At 45.6% G+C, this 15,199-nt stretch overlaps 1 protein-coding gene across 1 annotated transcript in view; it reads left to right on the top strand.

Moving 5' to 3' along the window:
• The window catches only part of nek10 (NIMA related kinase 10), a 172,214-nt gene that overhangs the window by 57,665 nt on the left and 99,350 nt on the right, over positions 1-15,199 (top strand). Inside the window, exons 9-10 of the mRNA XM_033047147.1 lie at positions 9,216-9,283; positions 15,102-15,181. Coding sequence (XP_032903038.1) covers positions 9,216-9,283; positions 15,102-15,181 — 148 coding nt within the window. The remainder of the gene's footprint in view (positions 1-9,215; positions 9,284-15,101; positions 15,182-15,199) is intronic.

The following is a 15,199-nucleotide window of genomic DNA, read 5'->3' as shown; positions in this document are numbered from 1 at the left end:
TGGGAGCGGTGTACCGGCCACCTAACAGTAGTAGTGGAGTTGGGGATGGCATCAAACAGGAAATTAGAAACGCGTGCAACAAAGGTAAAACAATTATAATGGGTGACTTCAATCTACATATAGATTGGGTGAATCAAATTGGCAGGGGTGCTGCGGAAGCGGATTTCTTGGAATATATGCGGGATAGTTTTCTAAACCAACATGTAGAAGAACCAACGAGAGAGCAGGCTATTCTAGACTGGGTATTGAGTAATGAGGAAGGGTTAGTTAGCAGTCTTGTTGTGCGTGGCCCCTTGGGCAAGAGTGACCATAATATGGTTGAGTTCTTCATTAGGATGGAGAGTGACATTGTTAATTCAGAAATAAGGGTCCTGAACTTAAAGAAAGGTGACTTTGAGGGTATGAGACGTGAATTGGCCAAGATAGACATGGCAAATGATTCTTAAAGGGTTGACGGTGGATATGCAATGGAAGGCATTTAAAAACTGCATGGATGAACTACAACAAGTGTTCATCCCAGTTTGGCAAAAGAATAAATCAGGGAAGGTAGTGCATCCGTGGATAACAAGGGAAATCAGGGATAGTATCAAAACAAAAGATGAAGCGTACAAATTAGCTAGAACAAGCAGCCTACCAGAGGACTGGGAGAAATTCAGAGTCCAGCAGAGGAGGACAAAAGGCTTAATTAGGAAAGGGAAAATAGATTATGAAAGAAAACTGGCAGGGAACATAAAAACTGACTGCAAAAGTTTTTATAGATATGTGAAGAGGAAAAGATTAGTTAAAACAAATGTAGGTCCCTTGCAGTCAGAAACAGGCGAATTGATCATGGGGAACAAGGACATGGCAGACCAATTGAACAACTACTTTGGTTCTGTCTTCACTAAGGAAGACATAAATAATCTGCCGGAAATAGCAAGGGACCGGGGGTTAAATGAGATGGAGGAACTGAGTGAAATCCAGGTTAGCCGGGAAGTGGTGTTAGGTAAATTGAATGGATTAAAGGCCGATAAATCCCCAGGGCCAGATAAATTGCATCCCAGAGTACTTAAGGAAGTAGCCGCAGAAATAGTGGATGCATTAGTGATAATTTTTCAAAACTCTTTAGATTCTGGAGTAGTTCCTGAGGACTGGAGGGTAGCTAACGTAACCCCACTTTTTAAAAAGGGAGGGAGAGAGAAAACGGGGAATTACAGACCAGTTAGTCTAACATCGGTGGTGGGGGAAATTCTGGAGTCAGTTATTAAAGATGGGATAGCAGCACATTTGGAAAGTGGTGAATTCATTGGACAAATTCAGCATGGATTTATGAAAGGTAAATCATGTCTTACGAATCTTATAGAATTTTTCTAGGATGTAACTAGTAGAGTGTATAAGGGAGAACCAGTGGATGTGTTATATCTGGACTTTCAGAAGGCTTTCGACAAGGTCCCACATAAGAGATTAGTATACAATCTTAAAGCACATGGTACTGGGGGTTCAGTATTGATGTGGATAGAGAACTGGCTGGCAGACAGGAAGCAAAGAGTAGGAGTAAACGGGTCCTTTTCAGAATGGCAAGCAGTGACTAGTGGGGTACTGCAAGGCTCAGTGCTGGGACCCCAGCTATTTACAATATATATTAATGAACTGGATGAGGGAATTGAATGCAACATCTCCAAGTTTGCGGATGACACGAAGCTGGGGGGCAGTGTTAGCTGTGAGGAGGATGCTAGGAGGCTGCAAGGTGACTTGGGTAGGTTGGGTGAGTGGGGCAAATGCATGGCAGATGCAGTATAATGTGGATAAATGTGAGGTTATCCACTTTGGTGGCAAAAACAGGAAAGTAGACTATTATCTGAATGGTGGCCGATTAGGAAAAGGGGAGATGCAACGAGACCTGGGTGTCATGGTACACCAGTCATTGAAAGTAGGCATGCAGGTACTGCAGGCAGTGAAGGAAGCAAATGGTATGTCAGCATTCATAGCAAAAGGATTTGAGTATAAGAGCAGGGAGGTTCTACTGCAGTTGTACAGGGTCTTGGTGAGACCACACCTGGAGTATTGCGTACAGTTTTTGTAAAGGAGTGAAGTCTAACACACTGTAACCTTTACTGAGTCTTTTATTATAGCACATGGTACACACGTCCCAGCACTGACTGCATCTAGTCTTCAGGCGTGCTGGAACCAACAGGGGGGAACAAGGGGAGGATATCACAGTTATACTGATATGGGTAGGCGTGGTTAGTGGTATTGAGGTAGCTACGTTATAGGTTGCATGCATAAACCATCTACATCCTTCCCCTTAGAAAATTAAGAAATCAAAGATATAATAGTGGCAGGGAGATTATACAAAACCTGCAAATTTAAACGAAATCACCGTAACGGTCAGGAGGTCTGACAATCTGACCTGAGCGGGTGCGCATGGCACCCTCACCCTCCCCACCCGAAAGAAGAGGAGGAGGAGCAGGAACAGCTGGGAAGGAGAACGCCGGCGGGGACGCAGCCCGGAATGCGGAAGGGGAGCCGACCGGCACAGGAGAGCCGGGGAAGGGGACTGTGCAGGAGAGACCGGAGCAGGCGGTGAGAGAGGAGAGCGTGAAGGGGAGGAGCGGACAGGGGTTGAGAAACCCGGAGGAGCAGGGTGAGGGGACCTCGGCGAACGGGCAGATGGGGGCACACAGCGAGTCGAGGGGTAGTTAGTGGTTGGAGGCTCGAATCGCAACCGAGGAGCATGCGTGGCCGCAGGGGGAGGCTTAGGCTCATTGACAGCCAGCAGGTGCTGGCGGCTGCGGCGATAGATAGTCCCCTCAAAGTCCACCAAGTAGGACCGTGGCGAATTGTCCACCCCGACCACGGTTGCGAGTCGGGAGAAACCGGTGGAAGTCTGCAAGCGAACGACCTGGCCAGGCAGTAGTGGTGAGAGAGGGCGGCAGGACTTGTCGTGGCAGCGGCGCTGAACTTCATGCCGTTGAGCAATCCGTTGCTGGACAGCAGCAGGCTGAAGGACCTTTGGCACCAAGGATTGTTGTGCGATTGGCATCGGTGGGCGAAGAACGTGTGACATCAGACGTTGAGCAGGGGATCGCATGGTATTGTCCCTGGAAATGTTACGGAGGTTTAACAAACCCTGGTAGAAATCACTATTGGAGAGACGAGACTGCTCGAACAAGGTCTTGGCGCTGCGGACAGCACGTACATCCAGGCCATTGCTCTGCGGGTATTCTGGGCTGCTGGTGAAATGAGTGAAGTTCCACTTCGCAGCAAAAGCTTTGAATTCTGCGCTGGTGAACTGACGGCCGTTGTCGGTCTGTAAACGGACCGGGGACCCAAAGGTGGCGAAGTGTTGGCGCAGCTTACTGATGACCATCTCAGAGGTGATGGCAGGGAGAAGGTCCACACGAGGTATCAACCAACACGAGGTATTGCTTACCACGCCAATCAAAAATGTCTGCAGCCAGCGATGACCAGGGCATGTCAGGGGCCGGCTGTTGCAGAAGCGGCTGGCGCTGCTGGTGAGGGGCAAGAGAGTTGCAATCAGGACAGGAGGCTACACGGGCCTTAATGTACTTTGCCATGCCAGGCCAATAGTATTGTTCTTGGGCATGTGAGACTGTGGCATCGGCTCCTGGATGCCCCATGTGGGCAGCGGTGTAGTACGAGTCATACAGGGAAGCAGGGATGACCACCTTGTGACCCTTGATGATGATCCCGTCCTGGAGCACTAGTTCATCGCGAACCAGAAAGAAGGGATGCACACCCGCAGGCAACGAGGTGCGCTTGTCTGGCCACCCGCGCCTGATGACAGCAGCAAGCTGTTGCAGATCGGGGTCGTTGGCAGTGTGCTCAACCAGGCACGGCAGCTGTTTGGAGGGAACGAAATTGACATTGAGAACCTGCAAATCCTCCTGTTCGTAGGGATGTCTGTCACAGGAGGACCGGGGGGCTCTGGACAGCGCGTCAGCCACGTGCATCTCAGTGCCCTTCTTGTACACGATCTTGAAGTCGAACCGCTGGAGCTGCAGCATCATCCGCTGCAGTCTGGCCGGGGCGATGTGGATTGGCTTGTTGAGGATAGTCACCAAGGGTTGATGATCCGTCTCGACAGTGAACCTGGCACCGAAAAGGAAGTCCTTGAATTTGGAGCAGGCAAACACAACCGCCAGAAGCTCCTTCTCTATTTGAGCATAGCGCTGCTCGGTGTCCGTCATAGTCCGCGAGGCATAGGAAATGGGCTGCAGCGAGCCGTCATCATAGAGCTGCAGGCAGGCAGCACCGAGTCCGAAACGGGAAGCGTCGCACGTCACCACAATTGGACGCTGCAGATTGAAGAACCGAAGAGTTGGTGTGCTGATCAGCTTCGTTTTGAGGAGATCGAAAGTCTGCTGGTGTTGGGGAAACCAGGACCAGGCGATGTCCTTCTTCGTCAGTTGCCTCAGAGGCGCGCTCAACTCGCTGAGGTTTGGGATAAACTTGCCCAGATAATTGACCATACCCAGGAAACGCTGCAGGCTGGTAACATCAGTCGGGGCAGGCAGCTCGGAGATAGCGTTTGTCTTCTACGGATCAGGTTTCAGCCCGCGGGACGTGAAAATGTGGCCAACATATGGCACCTCAGCTACACGAAACCTGCATTTGGATGGGTTAAGCTTTAGGTTGATCTGGCGAGCGCGGTCAAGAATCCGTCAGAGGTTGCCATCATGCTCAGCAGCATCTCTCCCATAAACAAGAATGTCATCCACAATAATGGCACACGGCAGACCGGCAAACAGTTACTCCATGGAGCGCTGAAAAACCTCGCTAGCAGAGTTGATGCCGAACGGCATTCGTAAAAACTTGAATCTTCCGAAGGGTGTGCTAAAAGTTGTTAAGTCTGAGGAGCGTTTGTCCAGAGGTATTTGCCAGAACGAGCTCCTGGCATCGAGGACCGAAAACACTGGCCTGACCGACCTGGGCAGCAACATCTTCTACAGTCCGCATAGGGTAGTGGGGACGTTTTATAGCCATATTCAAATCCTTGGGGTTGATGCACACCCGTATTTCGTTCTTACCCTTCTTCATGGTGGCGACCATGGTGGAGACCCACTCGGTGGGATCGCTGACGGCTTCCAACACCCCCATTTTAACCATGTTGTTCAGCATGGCTTCCACCTTGTCCTTCATAGCAAATCATACCCTGTGTGGGGCACGGATCACAGGCGTGACAGAGGGGTCAGTAGCAATCTTGTACACAAGAGGCAGCTTCCCCAATTTGTCATCGAAGAGGTCGGGGAACTCGGAGAGTGGATTCAGCATCACCCGTGCGGTCGAAAGACACTAGACCAAGGTCCTGGCAGGCTTGATTACTCAAAAGAGTCACACAGTCGCAGTCCAGAATGAAGAACGACAGGTCACGGGATGCTTTCTGCAGCACACAATGGAAGGTGGCCCTCCCCACAGGTGTTAGCTCTTCTCCCCCATAAGCACGTAGTATAGAGCGATCAGCAGTCAACAGCTCATTATTCCTTATCTTGTTGAACAGTGATGTTGACATAACATTCACTTTCGCCCCCGTATCTAGCTTCGCAGAGAAGGACTTGTTGTTCACAGTAACGAGCAGAGAAGGATCGGGGAGGCGAGATCGATTATGGAGGAGAGTGTAAATACTGGTGTCTCCCATGGAAACGCTGAGTTCAGAGTCGGGGGCAGTGTCGACAGAAGACTGAGAATCGAGGTCATTATCAACCTGCTGAAGATTGTTTAAGAATTGTCTGGAAGGTTGGGGAGCTTTCCCACGGGAGCGGCATACAGCTGCAAAATGGTTCATTTTCCCACAGAAGTTACAGGCCTTTCCAAATGCCGGGCACTGGGACTGCATGGAGTGGACATAACTGCAGTTGGGGCACTTCTTGGTATTCGGGACCCGAGATGTGCGAGCGGAACGCGGCGGAGGGCGAAAATTGTCCTGCCTGCGACGGGGCACAGCGAAGCCAGTTAGATTTATGGCATGGTTTTCAGACCCCCTCAGCCCATGTGGCGGGACAACCACTTCAGCGATACGGCAGGCATGCATTGCCTGAGTTAGAGTGAGGTCTGGCTTCTGCAGCAGATCTGCACGTAGTTTCTGATCTAGCATGCCGGGGACCAGGATATCCCTGGTGAGTTGATCACGCATGGTATCGAAACGGCAACACTGAGCAAGGTAGCGCAGGTCAGCGATAAAACACTCAACAGGCTCATCAGGCTGCTGCTTACGAGTAAAGAATCTAGCCCGCTCCAATATGCGGTTGGAGGGCAAGTCACAAATCTCCGCAAACTTGCGCAAGAGACATACCGGGTCATTGGCAGATTCCGCCGGCTCGACGACCTGGTCGTTGTCATCCAGGACCGCTGGAGTGTAGACGAAAGCTTGAGCCCGTTTCATGGCGTCTGGACCGGCAAGGTTCAACAGAATGGAGGCTTTGACCGCATCTGGGTCATTTCGGTGCACAATATTAACGAAGTGATTGAAGTCCATCACGAAAGTAGCCCATCGTTCCGCAATGTCAGCGTCAAAGACAAGGGGAGATGGCTTTCGGCATGAAGATGCCATGACAAAATGAAATTAAACACAAGGGAGAAATAAAAAACGATAAACAGGAGGCGCTAGGCTTACTTGCTGACACCATGTAAAGGAACGAAGTCTAACACACTGTAATCTTTACTGAATCTTTTATTATAGCACATGGTACACACGTCCCAGCACTGACTGCATCTAGTCTTCAGGCATGCTGGAACCAACAGGGGGGAACAAGGGGAGGATATCACAGTTATACTGATATGGGTAGGCGTGGTTAGTGGTATTGAGGTAGCGACGTTATAGGTTGCATGCATAAACCATCTACAGTTTTGATCTCCTAATCTGAGGAAAGACATTCTTGCCATAGAGGGAGTACAGAGACGGTTCACCAGACTGATTCCTGGGATGGCAGGACTTTCATATGAAGAAAGACTGGATAGACTCGGCTTGTACACGCTGGAATTCAGAAGATTGAGGGGGGATCTTATAGAAACTTACAAAATTCTTAAGGGGTTGGACAGGCTAGATGCAGGAAGATTATTCCCGATGTTGGGGAAGTCCAGAACTAGGGGTCACAGTTTAAGGATAAGAGGGAAGTCTTTTAGGACCGAGATGAGAAAATCATTTTTTACACAGTAAATCTGTGGAATTCTCTGCCACAGAAGGTAGTTGAGGCCAGTTCATTGGCTATATTTAAGAGGGAGTTAGATTTGGCCCTTGTGGCTTAATGGATCAGGGGGTATGGAGAGAAGGCAGGTACAGAATACTGAGTTGGATGATCAGCCATGATCATATTGAATGGCGGTGCAGGCTCGAAGGGCCGAATGGTCTACTCCTGCACCTATTTTCTATGTTTCTATGTTTCTAAAAACCCAGAAGTATTTGTAGGGCAGTTAACAGGAAAATATTTCCATGTAGGGAGACCTGAGCTTCAATAAGAGATATTATTGAGGTTGGATGTGGCAAAATTGTGTTGAGAAAAGTTTAAATGGCCATTTTCTATGCTATAAATATATTATGATAATGCAATAAACGTTTCAAGGAATTCAACAATTGAAAGGGTTTTAAAAATGCAAGATTTATTTTATTTTCTGGCACTGTATGTCACTAGCAATGGCAGAACTTTGATTCCAAAACTGATTGCTTTGAGACACTGTGATCAGTTGTCAACTACTGCACTCAATGTGATACAGGTAATTTTTTTAGTTTAGTTTAGAGATACAGTACGGAAACAGTCCCTTCGACTCACTGGGTCCGCGCCGACCATCGATCCCTGCATTAACACTATCTTACACCCACTAGGGGTCATTTTTATATTTACCAAGTCAATTAACCTACAAACCTGTACGTCTTTGGAGTGTGGGAGTAACCGAAGATCTCGGAGAAAACCCACGCTGGTCACGGGGGGGAACACACAAACTCCGTACAGACAGCACACGCAGTTGGGATCGAACCCGGATCTCTGGCGCTGCATTTGCTGTAAGCAGCAACTTTACCGCTGCGCCATCGTGCGTGGCCGCCTAACTGATATTTATGCGGGCATGGTGATAGGGTAGGGTATTGATAAGGTATCAGGGATAGGGATAGGGAACTTTGATAGGTTATTTCAAAATTGTAGCCAAAGAATAATAAAGGATCGTGAATATATTTCTAAGTAGGTTTCTTGAAATTAATGATGTCTTTATGTGCTTCTTGCTTTTTTCCTTACAGTGATAAAGACCTCAGGTCTGAGAGATTTGTGAACTTGTGGCTGCTGTGCATGATTTAAAAGGTTCACTCTATACTCCGGCTGTACTAGATGTGCCAGTCAAATGGGCTATTTTGTACTGAATAATATTACAGTTCGTGAAGTACTGTTGGAACTGGACTTAAAAAGTCAAATCATATTCTTGATGCGTACCTTCTAAATGGCAGTAGCGATTGTAACAAATTAGTTGAATCATGCCGAACGGTATCCTAAATTTGATTTGCTCATGTAGCCACATTTATATGGGTAGTCCAGTTGATTTTGTAGTCACTGATGATCCCAGGTTTTTGATTTTGGGGATCTAGTTATTGGAATTCCATTGAAAGTCAAGGGGAGATGATTATACTGCATAGCTATCCCATGTCATATCACAAAGTGGTTAATGAAAATTCATAAATTCAAATGCAGAAAGTATAATTGAAAAAAACCTTGCGAGGAGAAGTTATTTTGCAAGCAAAACACGTACCAGTTGTCCATTTTGTGGTAGAAATTAGTATAAGATGATTTTCATCAGATTACCTTCCAAATTAAATGCTGTTTGGAAAGGGGAGGTTGAGGAAAAACCATCATTGTATCTATTCTAGCAATTTCAAAAACATTGAATGCAATTGCCATCCTGCTAAATCACATCAAATGTTGGTGAATGTATTCCTCACATAGATATTATTTCCCAGTTATTACTATGACCTTTTCCCAGTTATGAATATGTTTTGTATTTTATATCTGTGCATTCGACCATTAAGACGCTTACTTTATCATGACACTTACTGTTTCATGATAAGAGAATTTCACTTATGTATTTGAAATTCACCGTTTTATAACAAATTGTCCTTCTTTGAACCTACAAAACATATTTTGCTTATTATTAAATTATCATTGTAGTACAGAATTTCATCATTATTTCAGTATATATGGATTTTGACATTTTATTTTATTTGACTTTTATTTCAGATATTTTTCAAAAACTGGCAGCTGTTGTGGAACAAAGAGAAAGGATAATATCAAGTGGAGCATACAAGGTATCTGATTTACATTGTTCCTGCAAACTTTATTCAGTAATTTACTGGCCTAAACAATATTTGTGATATGCAACACTAAAATGTATAGTTTTCCTTAATCTGATTTAGTTTAGTTTAGAGATTCAGCATGGAAACAGGTCCTTCGGCCCACCAGGCCCACGCCAACCAGCGATTCACGACGCTAACACTATCCTACGGACAATTTCCAATCTTTACCCAAGCCAATTAACCTACAAACCTGCATGTCTTTAGAGTGTGGGAGTAAACTGGAGCATCGAGTGAAAACCACACAATCACAGGGAGAACGTCTAAACTCCATATAGATAGCACCTGTAGTCAGTATTGAACCTGGGTCTCTGGAGCTGTAAAGCAGCAACTTTCCACTGCGCCACCATGCTGCCCTGTACTGTACCGATTACCAAAGATGATAGAGCAAGATACTCCACTCCTACGTAATCCAATAAACTGAAGTGCAGTAATGGCCGCCATCTTTGAATGCAAAACGCGACTTCTGTTATGCCTCTCGCAGTGTAATCAGCGTTGTAGGGGAACAGTGTGTGATATAACTCATCTATCACTTATTTTTAAATGTTTTCCCCCTGCTTAATCTATCTGGTTCTGCCTATTCCTTCCTCCCTGGCCCCCTCCTTTGTACAGTTTCCCTTGTATTGTATTGTGCAGATTCTCTTGTATTGCTTTAACACACACTGCGCACAAAATTAAATTTAACATATATATATAAATATATATATGAATGCGTGTTTGTGTGTGAGAGGCAAGTTAGAGATAAATAGATCTCAATGTTCCTTCTCATGGATCAGAAGCAACTTTGATTTAAAGCAACACTATTTCTCTCTTTATCTTATTTGTCAGATGATGTACATAAACCATAAAGGCAACTATATTTATAAATATATACTTATAAATATAATCATATATATGAATCCACACAAAAATATGACATATGGGGTTAAATTTCAAATTCCTTAAATAAAGTTGACAAGCACTTTATTGGGTTCATGACTAACATAGTATCAACAACAAATATAAGAAAAGATAACACATTGATGGCAAGTTTCTGAAAATGGCATCAGAATACACCAATACATTTTGTGTAACGGTTGTCGCGTGGTGTCCACCAGTGACCTGGTTGGCACAGTAAGTGCACGTATTTCTTATTCCTTTCTATATTTATGAATACCACATGGAACAATAAAATTGCAAACACCATTTCCACTTCATTCACATGATCATGTAGTAGAATACTGCATCCATCCAAAATATGTGATATAGAAATGTGTATACACACACACATACATATATATTTCTTTAGTTTATTTCTTGTTATTTCCTCTAAATTGTTTCTCCCTCTCTCTCCCTCTCCCTTTCCCTCTTCCCCTCACCCTCACCCTCCCTCTCTCTCCCTCTCTCTCTCTCTCTTTTTTAAATGTGAATGTCTCATAACGACACATTTGTGGGTCAGCAGTATATTGCACCAATCCCCACAATTTCAAATTATTCTAAATTGAACTTCATAAACACGGAATACACTTTATATATCTGTCATTCATGGTAATATTTACACAATTTACATCATTTTTGTGCTCGAGAGATATACAATAATAAATAAATTGTCATTTGCACAATTTTGTGTGGGTAACGGTTCTCATTCTTCCTCTTGAGTAACCTGCGTTGGGAAAACAGACGTTTCGGCGGGTTAGGGATGTCAAAGAGCATTGGAACCGCATTCCAATTTAGCCTGTTATTGGTATGCTTGTTGGAAAACTGGTCAAGTTCAGTGTTCAGAACAAAGACGGTAGTTGGTTGACAAGTACTCCGGAGTTTGGTGGAGGAGCTCTTGTCGACGAGTATTCTGGACCTGTTGTTGACATCTGAAATTACAGAAAATATCATATAGGATTAACTAAGAAGAAAAAAATTGATTATAACTACATACCTGCAGAATGGATGATATATGACGTGCAATTGTTTTCAGTTGTGGGGAGAGACCTTTATATTGAAGATGCATTTTGCCTCTAATGTGTCAATTGACCTTAAATGTACCCTTGTTCACGGCGGCCCGGTTTTGTCTCGGCTTTGACAATTCGAGGGATCTAACCGGTAACTATGCCAAGGGCAGCCCCGGGCCGCCACGCTCCCCGACTCGAATCTGAGCTTGAAAAATCTGGTGGTGGGCCTGATATAACCATATAACAATTACAGCACGGAAACAGGCCATATCGGCCCTTCTAGTCCGTGCCGAACACTTACTCTCACCTAGTCCCATCAATCTGCACTCAGACCGTAACCCTCCATTCCTTTCCCATCCATTAGATTAGATTAGATAGCCTTTATTGTCATTCAGACCGAAGTCTGAACGAAATTGAAGCAGTCATACATACAATACAATACAATAAAAAACAACAATAAACACATATTAACATCCACCACAGTGAGTCCACCCAACATCTCCTCACTGTGATGGAGGCAAAAGTCTTAGGTCTCCAGTCTCCTCCCTCCTCTTCTCCTTCTGCGCTGAGGCGATACCCCCCGGGCGATGTTACAACTGTCCCGCGGCTCAAACACCGCGGCCCGGGGTGGTCGAAGCTGCCGCTCACCAGTCCTGCTGACGCAGCCGCTGGCCCGCGGCCGAACCCCGGACTCAGGCCACCGCCGCCAGAACACCGTGCAAGCCACCGGAGCATCGTTCCAGCCCCGAGCCGGATCGCCCTCACGTGAGTGCCGTTACCGTCTCAGCCTCGGGCTGGGCCGCCCCGACTGGGCGCCGCTCCTCCCTCGGACTGGGCCGCCCCGACTGGGCGCCGCACCTCCCTCGGGCTGCCGCCCCGACCGGGCACCGCTCCTCCCTCGGCTGGGCCGCCCCGACCGGGTCGCCGGCTCCTCCCTCGGGCTGGGCCGCCCCGACTGGGCGCCGCTCCTCCCTCGGCTGGGCCGCCCCGACCGGGCGCCGCTCCTCCCTCTGGCTGGGAACCGCCGTACCTCCCCGAGCTCGGCCACTCCGACGGGAGCACCGTTCCTTCCTCAGGCCGGCCGTCCTCACGGTAGCGTCACAGCCCCTCACGGAAGCCCTGTTCCAGCCCCGAGCCGGGCCGTCCTCACGGGAGCGAGCTCAGTGCGAGTCCTGGCGGGCTCTGCCTCCTGAGCCTCGAGGTCGCCAGCTCCGCCATTAGGCCTCAGCGCAGACGGAGGCAGAGAAGGGGAATACGACATAAAAGTCGCATTCCCCCGCAGGGAGAGACAGCAAGCCCCGTTTCAACCCCCCCCCCCCAAACAGAAACTAAAAACCAAAACTAGACTAACCAAAACGAAAATAAACAACCCAAAAAACACAAAACAAACAGGACTGCCGGAGAGCCGCTGCAGCCAGAGCCGCGCCGCCACTAGTAATCCATATACCTATCCAATTTATTTTTAAATGATAAAATCGAACCTGCCTCCACCACTTCCACTGGAAGCTCATTCCACACCGCTACCACTCTCTGAGTAAAGAAGTTCCCCCTCATGTTACCCCTAAACTTTTGTCCCTTAATTCTCAAATCATGTTCTCTTGTTTGAATCTTCCCTACTCTCAATGGAAAAAGCTTATTCACGTCAACTCTGTCTATCCCTCTCATAATTTTAAAGACCTCTATCAAGTCCCCCCTTAACCTTCTGTGCTCTAAAGAATAAAGACCTATCTTGTTCAACCTTTCTCTGTAACTTAGGTGCTGAAACCCAGGCAACATTCTAGTAAATCTCCTCTGTACTCTCTCTATTTTGTTGACATCTTTCCTATAATTTGGCGACCAGAATTGTACACCATATTCCAGAATTGGCCTCACCAATGCCTTATACAATTTTAACATTATATCCCAACTTCTATACTCAATGCTCTGATTTATAAAGGCCAGCACACCAAAAGCTTTCTTTACCACCCTATCAACATGAGATTCCACCTTCAGGGAACTATGCAGAGTTATTCCTAGATCCCTCTGTTCTACTGCATTCCTCAATTCGCTACCATTTGCCATGTACGTCCTATTTTGATTTGTCCTACCAAGATGTAGCACCTCACACTTATCAGCATTAAACTCCATCTGCCATCTTTCAGCCCACTCTTCCGAATGGCCTAAATCTCTCTGTAGACTTTGAAAATCTACTTCATTATCCACAACACCACCTATCTTAGTATCACCTGCATACTTACTAATCCAATTTACCACACCATCATCCAGATCATTGATGTATATGACAAACAACAGTGGATATGTCCCGCGGGCCATATTTTGGAGACCCCTGCCTTACAAGAACAAAAACAAAAATGTACAGAAGTACAAAAATTGATGACTTTATTATTGTGTAAGTATAGATCTATTAAAAAAAATCTAATAACTTTCTAATGTACCAACAAACCTAGTTTCCCAATGACCGCTGATGGGAGAACAGAAAATAACATTTTCAGGACAGTATAATATCGACAGAAAACAATAATATTTCCTCATCTATCTTTGTTATTGGGGAACCTGAAGAAAGACAGATAGGGTCGTCTACATTGTCGATTACAGCAATTTATAGTAGAACAGTGAGCTGTAGATGTAGATGTGGATGCCATGGCGGTATCGAGGCAGCCCTTCAAAATGGCGCGAACAATCACCCATGACGTACTACGCTTTTTTCTTCGAGTGGCGTATCTTGCTCCGCTCTATCATCTTTGCCGATTACAGTAGAAATATTTCATGCCACAAAATGAATCTTAATCATTACTGTGTTTCAGATTTTTCATATTCTAATTATTATTAGTATTATTGGTTTATTATTATCATGCGTTCTGAGAAACAGTGAAAACTTTGTTTTGCATGCTATGCATGCAAATCAAATCATATCATATATGAGTATGTCGCAAGATGCAAAAGAGAAAATAAACAAAATGCAGAATATTGTGTTACAGCTGCAGAGAAAGGACAGAGAATAAAAATGGGCAAGATAGATTGGAGGTAGATTGGAAGATTGAGAATTTATCCCTAGCATCAAGAGGTCCATTCTTGAGACCTAACACCAGGAAGTAGCTGTTCTTGAATCTGGTGAGACGTGCTTTCAAGCTTTTGTATCTTTTGCCCATCAGGAGAGGAGAGAAGAGAGAATGACGAGAATGTGAGTGGTCCTTGATTATAGTGGCTGCTTTCCTGAAGCAGTGTGACATAAATGTTGATAGGAGGAAGATTATTTGCATAATGGACTGGGCTGCATTCACAACTCTGCAATTTCTTGTGATCTTGGGCAGAGCAGTTGCTGTGTAAAGCTGTGAAAACTGAAAAGTATTGAAGTAATATGCAGAGAAGATTTACAAAGATATTATCAGGACTTGAGATACTGAGCTATCGGGTGAGGTTAGGCAGACTAATACTTTATTCCTGGAGCGCAGGAGGATGAGGGGTAATTTTATAAAGGTGCATATGATCATGAGGGGAATAGATAGGGTAAATGCACAAAGGGCCAATTTCCATGCTGTTTGACTCCAAAGCTTCTGAGATTAAAATCTGATTTTCCAATTAAGATAAAAGAGAGGAAAGACCTGATCACTCGTTAAATATTTGATGGAACTTTTTTCCCCTGACACTGTGACTAATTAACCTGTTGATACCAGTGAAAAAAAACGTGTTTTATGTAATTGTTGAAACGAGGGGGAAAAAGCATCAAATAGCAGTCAGTTTTCAGGCAAATGCACCACAGATTAAGTTGTGATACATGAAATGAAATAAAATGCTTTTATTATGTCAGACACATACACTGACATTTTAATTTGTGATGTTTTCTTCAGACTCTAGTAAAGTTACTGGCTGCCAAGGACAATAATGTATTGTTGGGTGCTCTTCTTGCTCTGACCAGCTTAGCGGAAAGGTAGGTAATTTCAGCAAA

Source organism: Amblyraja radiata, chromosome 2 (genome assembly GCF_010909765.2).
Source record: "Amblyraja radiata isolate CabotCenter1 chromosome 2, sAmbRad1.1.pri, whole genome shotgun sequence".
Classification (NCBI taxonomy): Eukaryota; Metazoa; Chordata; class Chondrichthyes; order Rajiformes; family Rajidae; genus Amblyraja; species Amblyraja radiata.
Note: the sequence above shows the minus strand (reverse complement) of the source record. Positions and strands in the feature narration are given on the sequence as shown.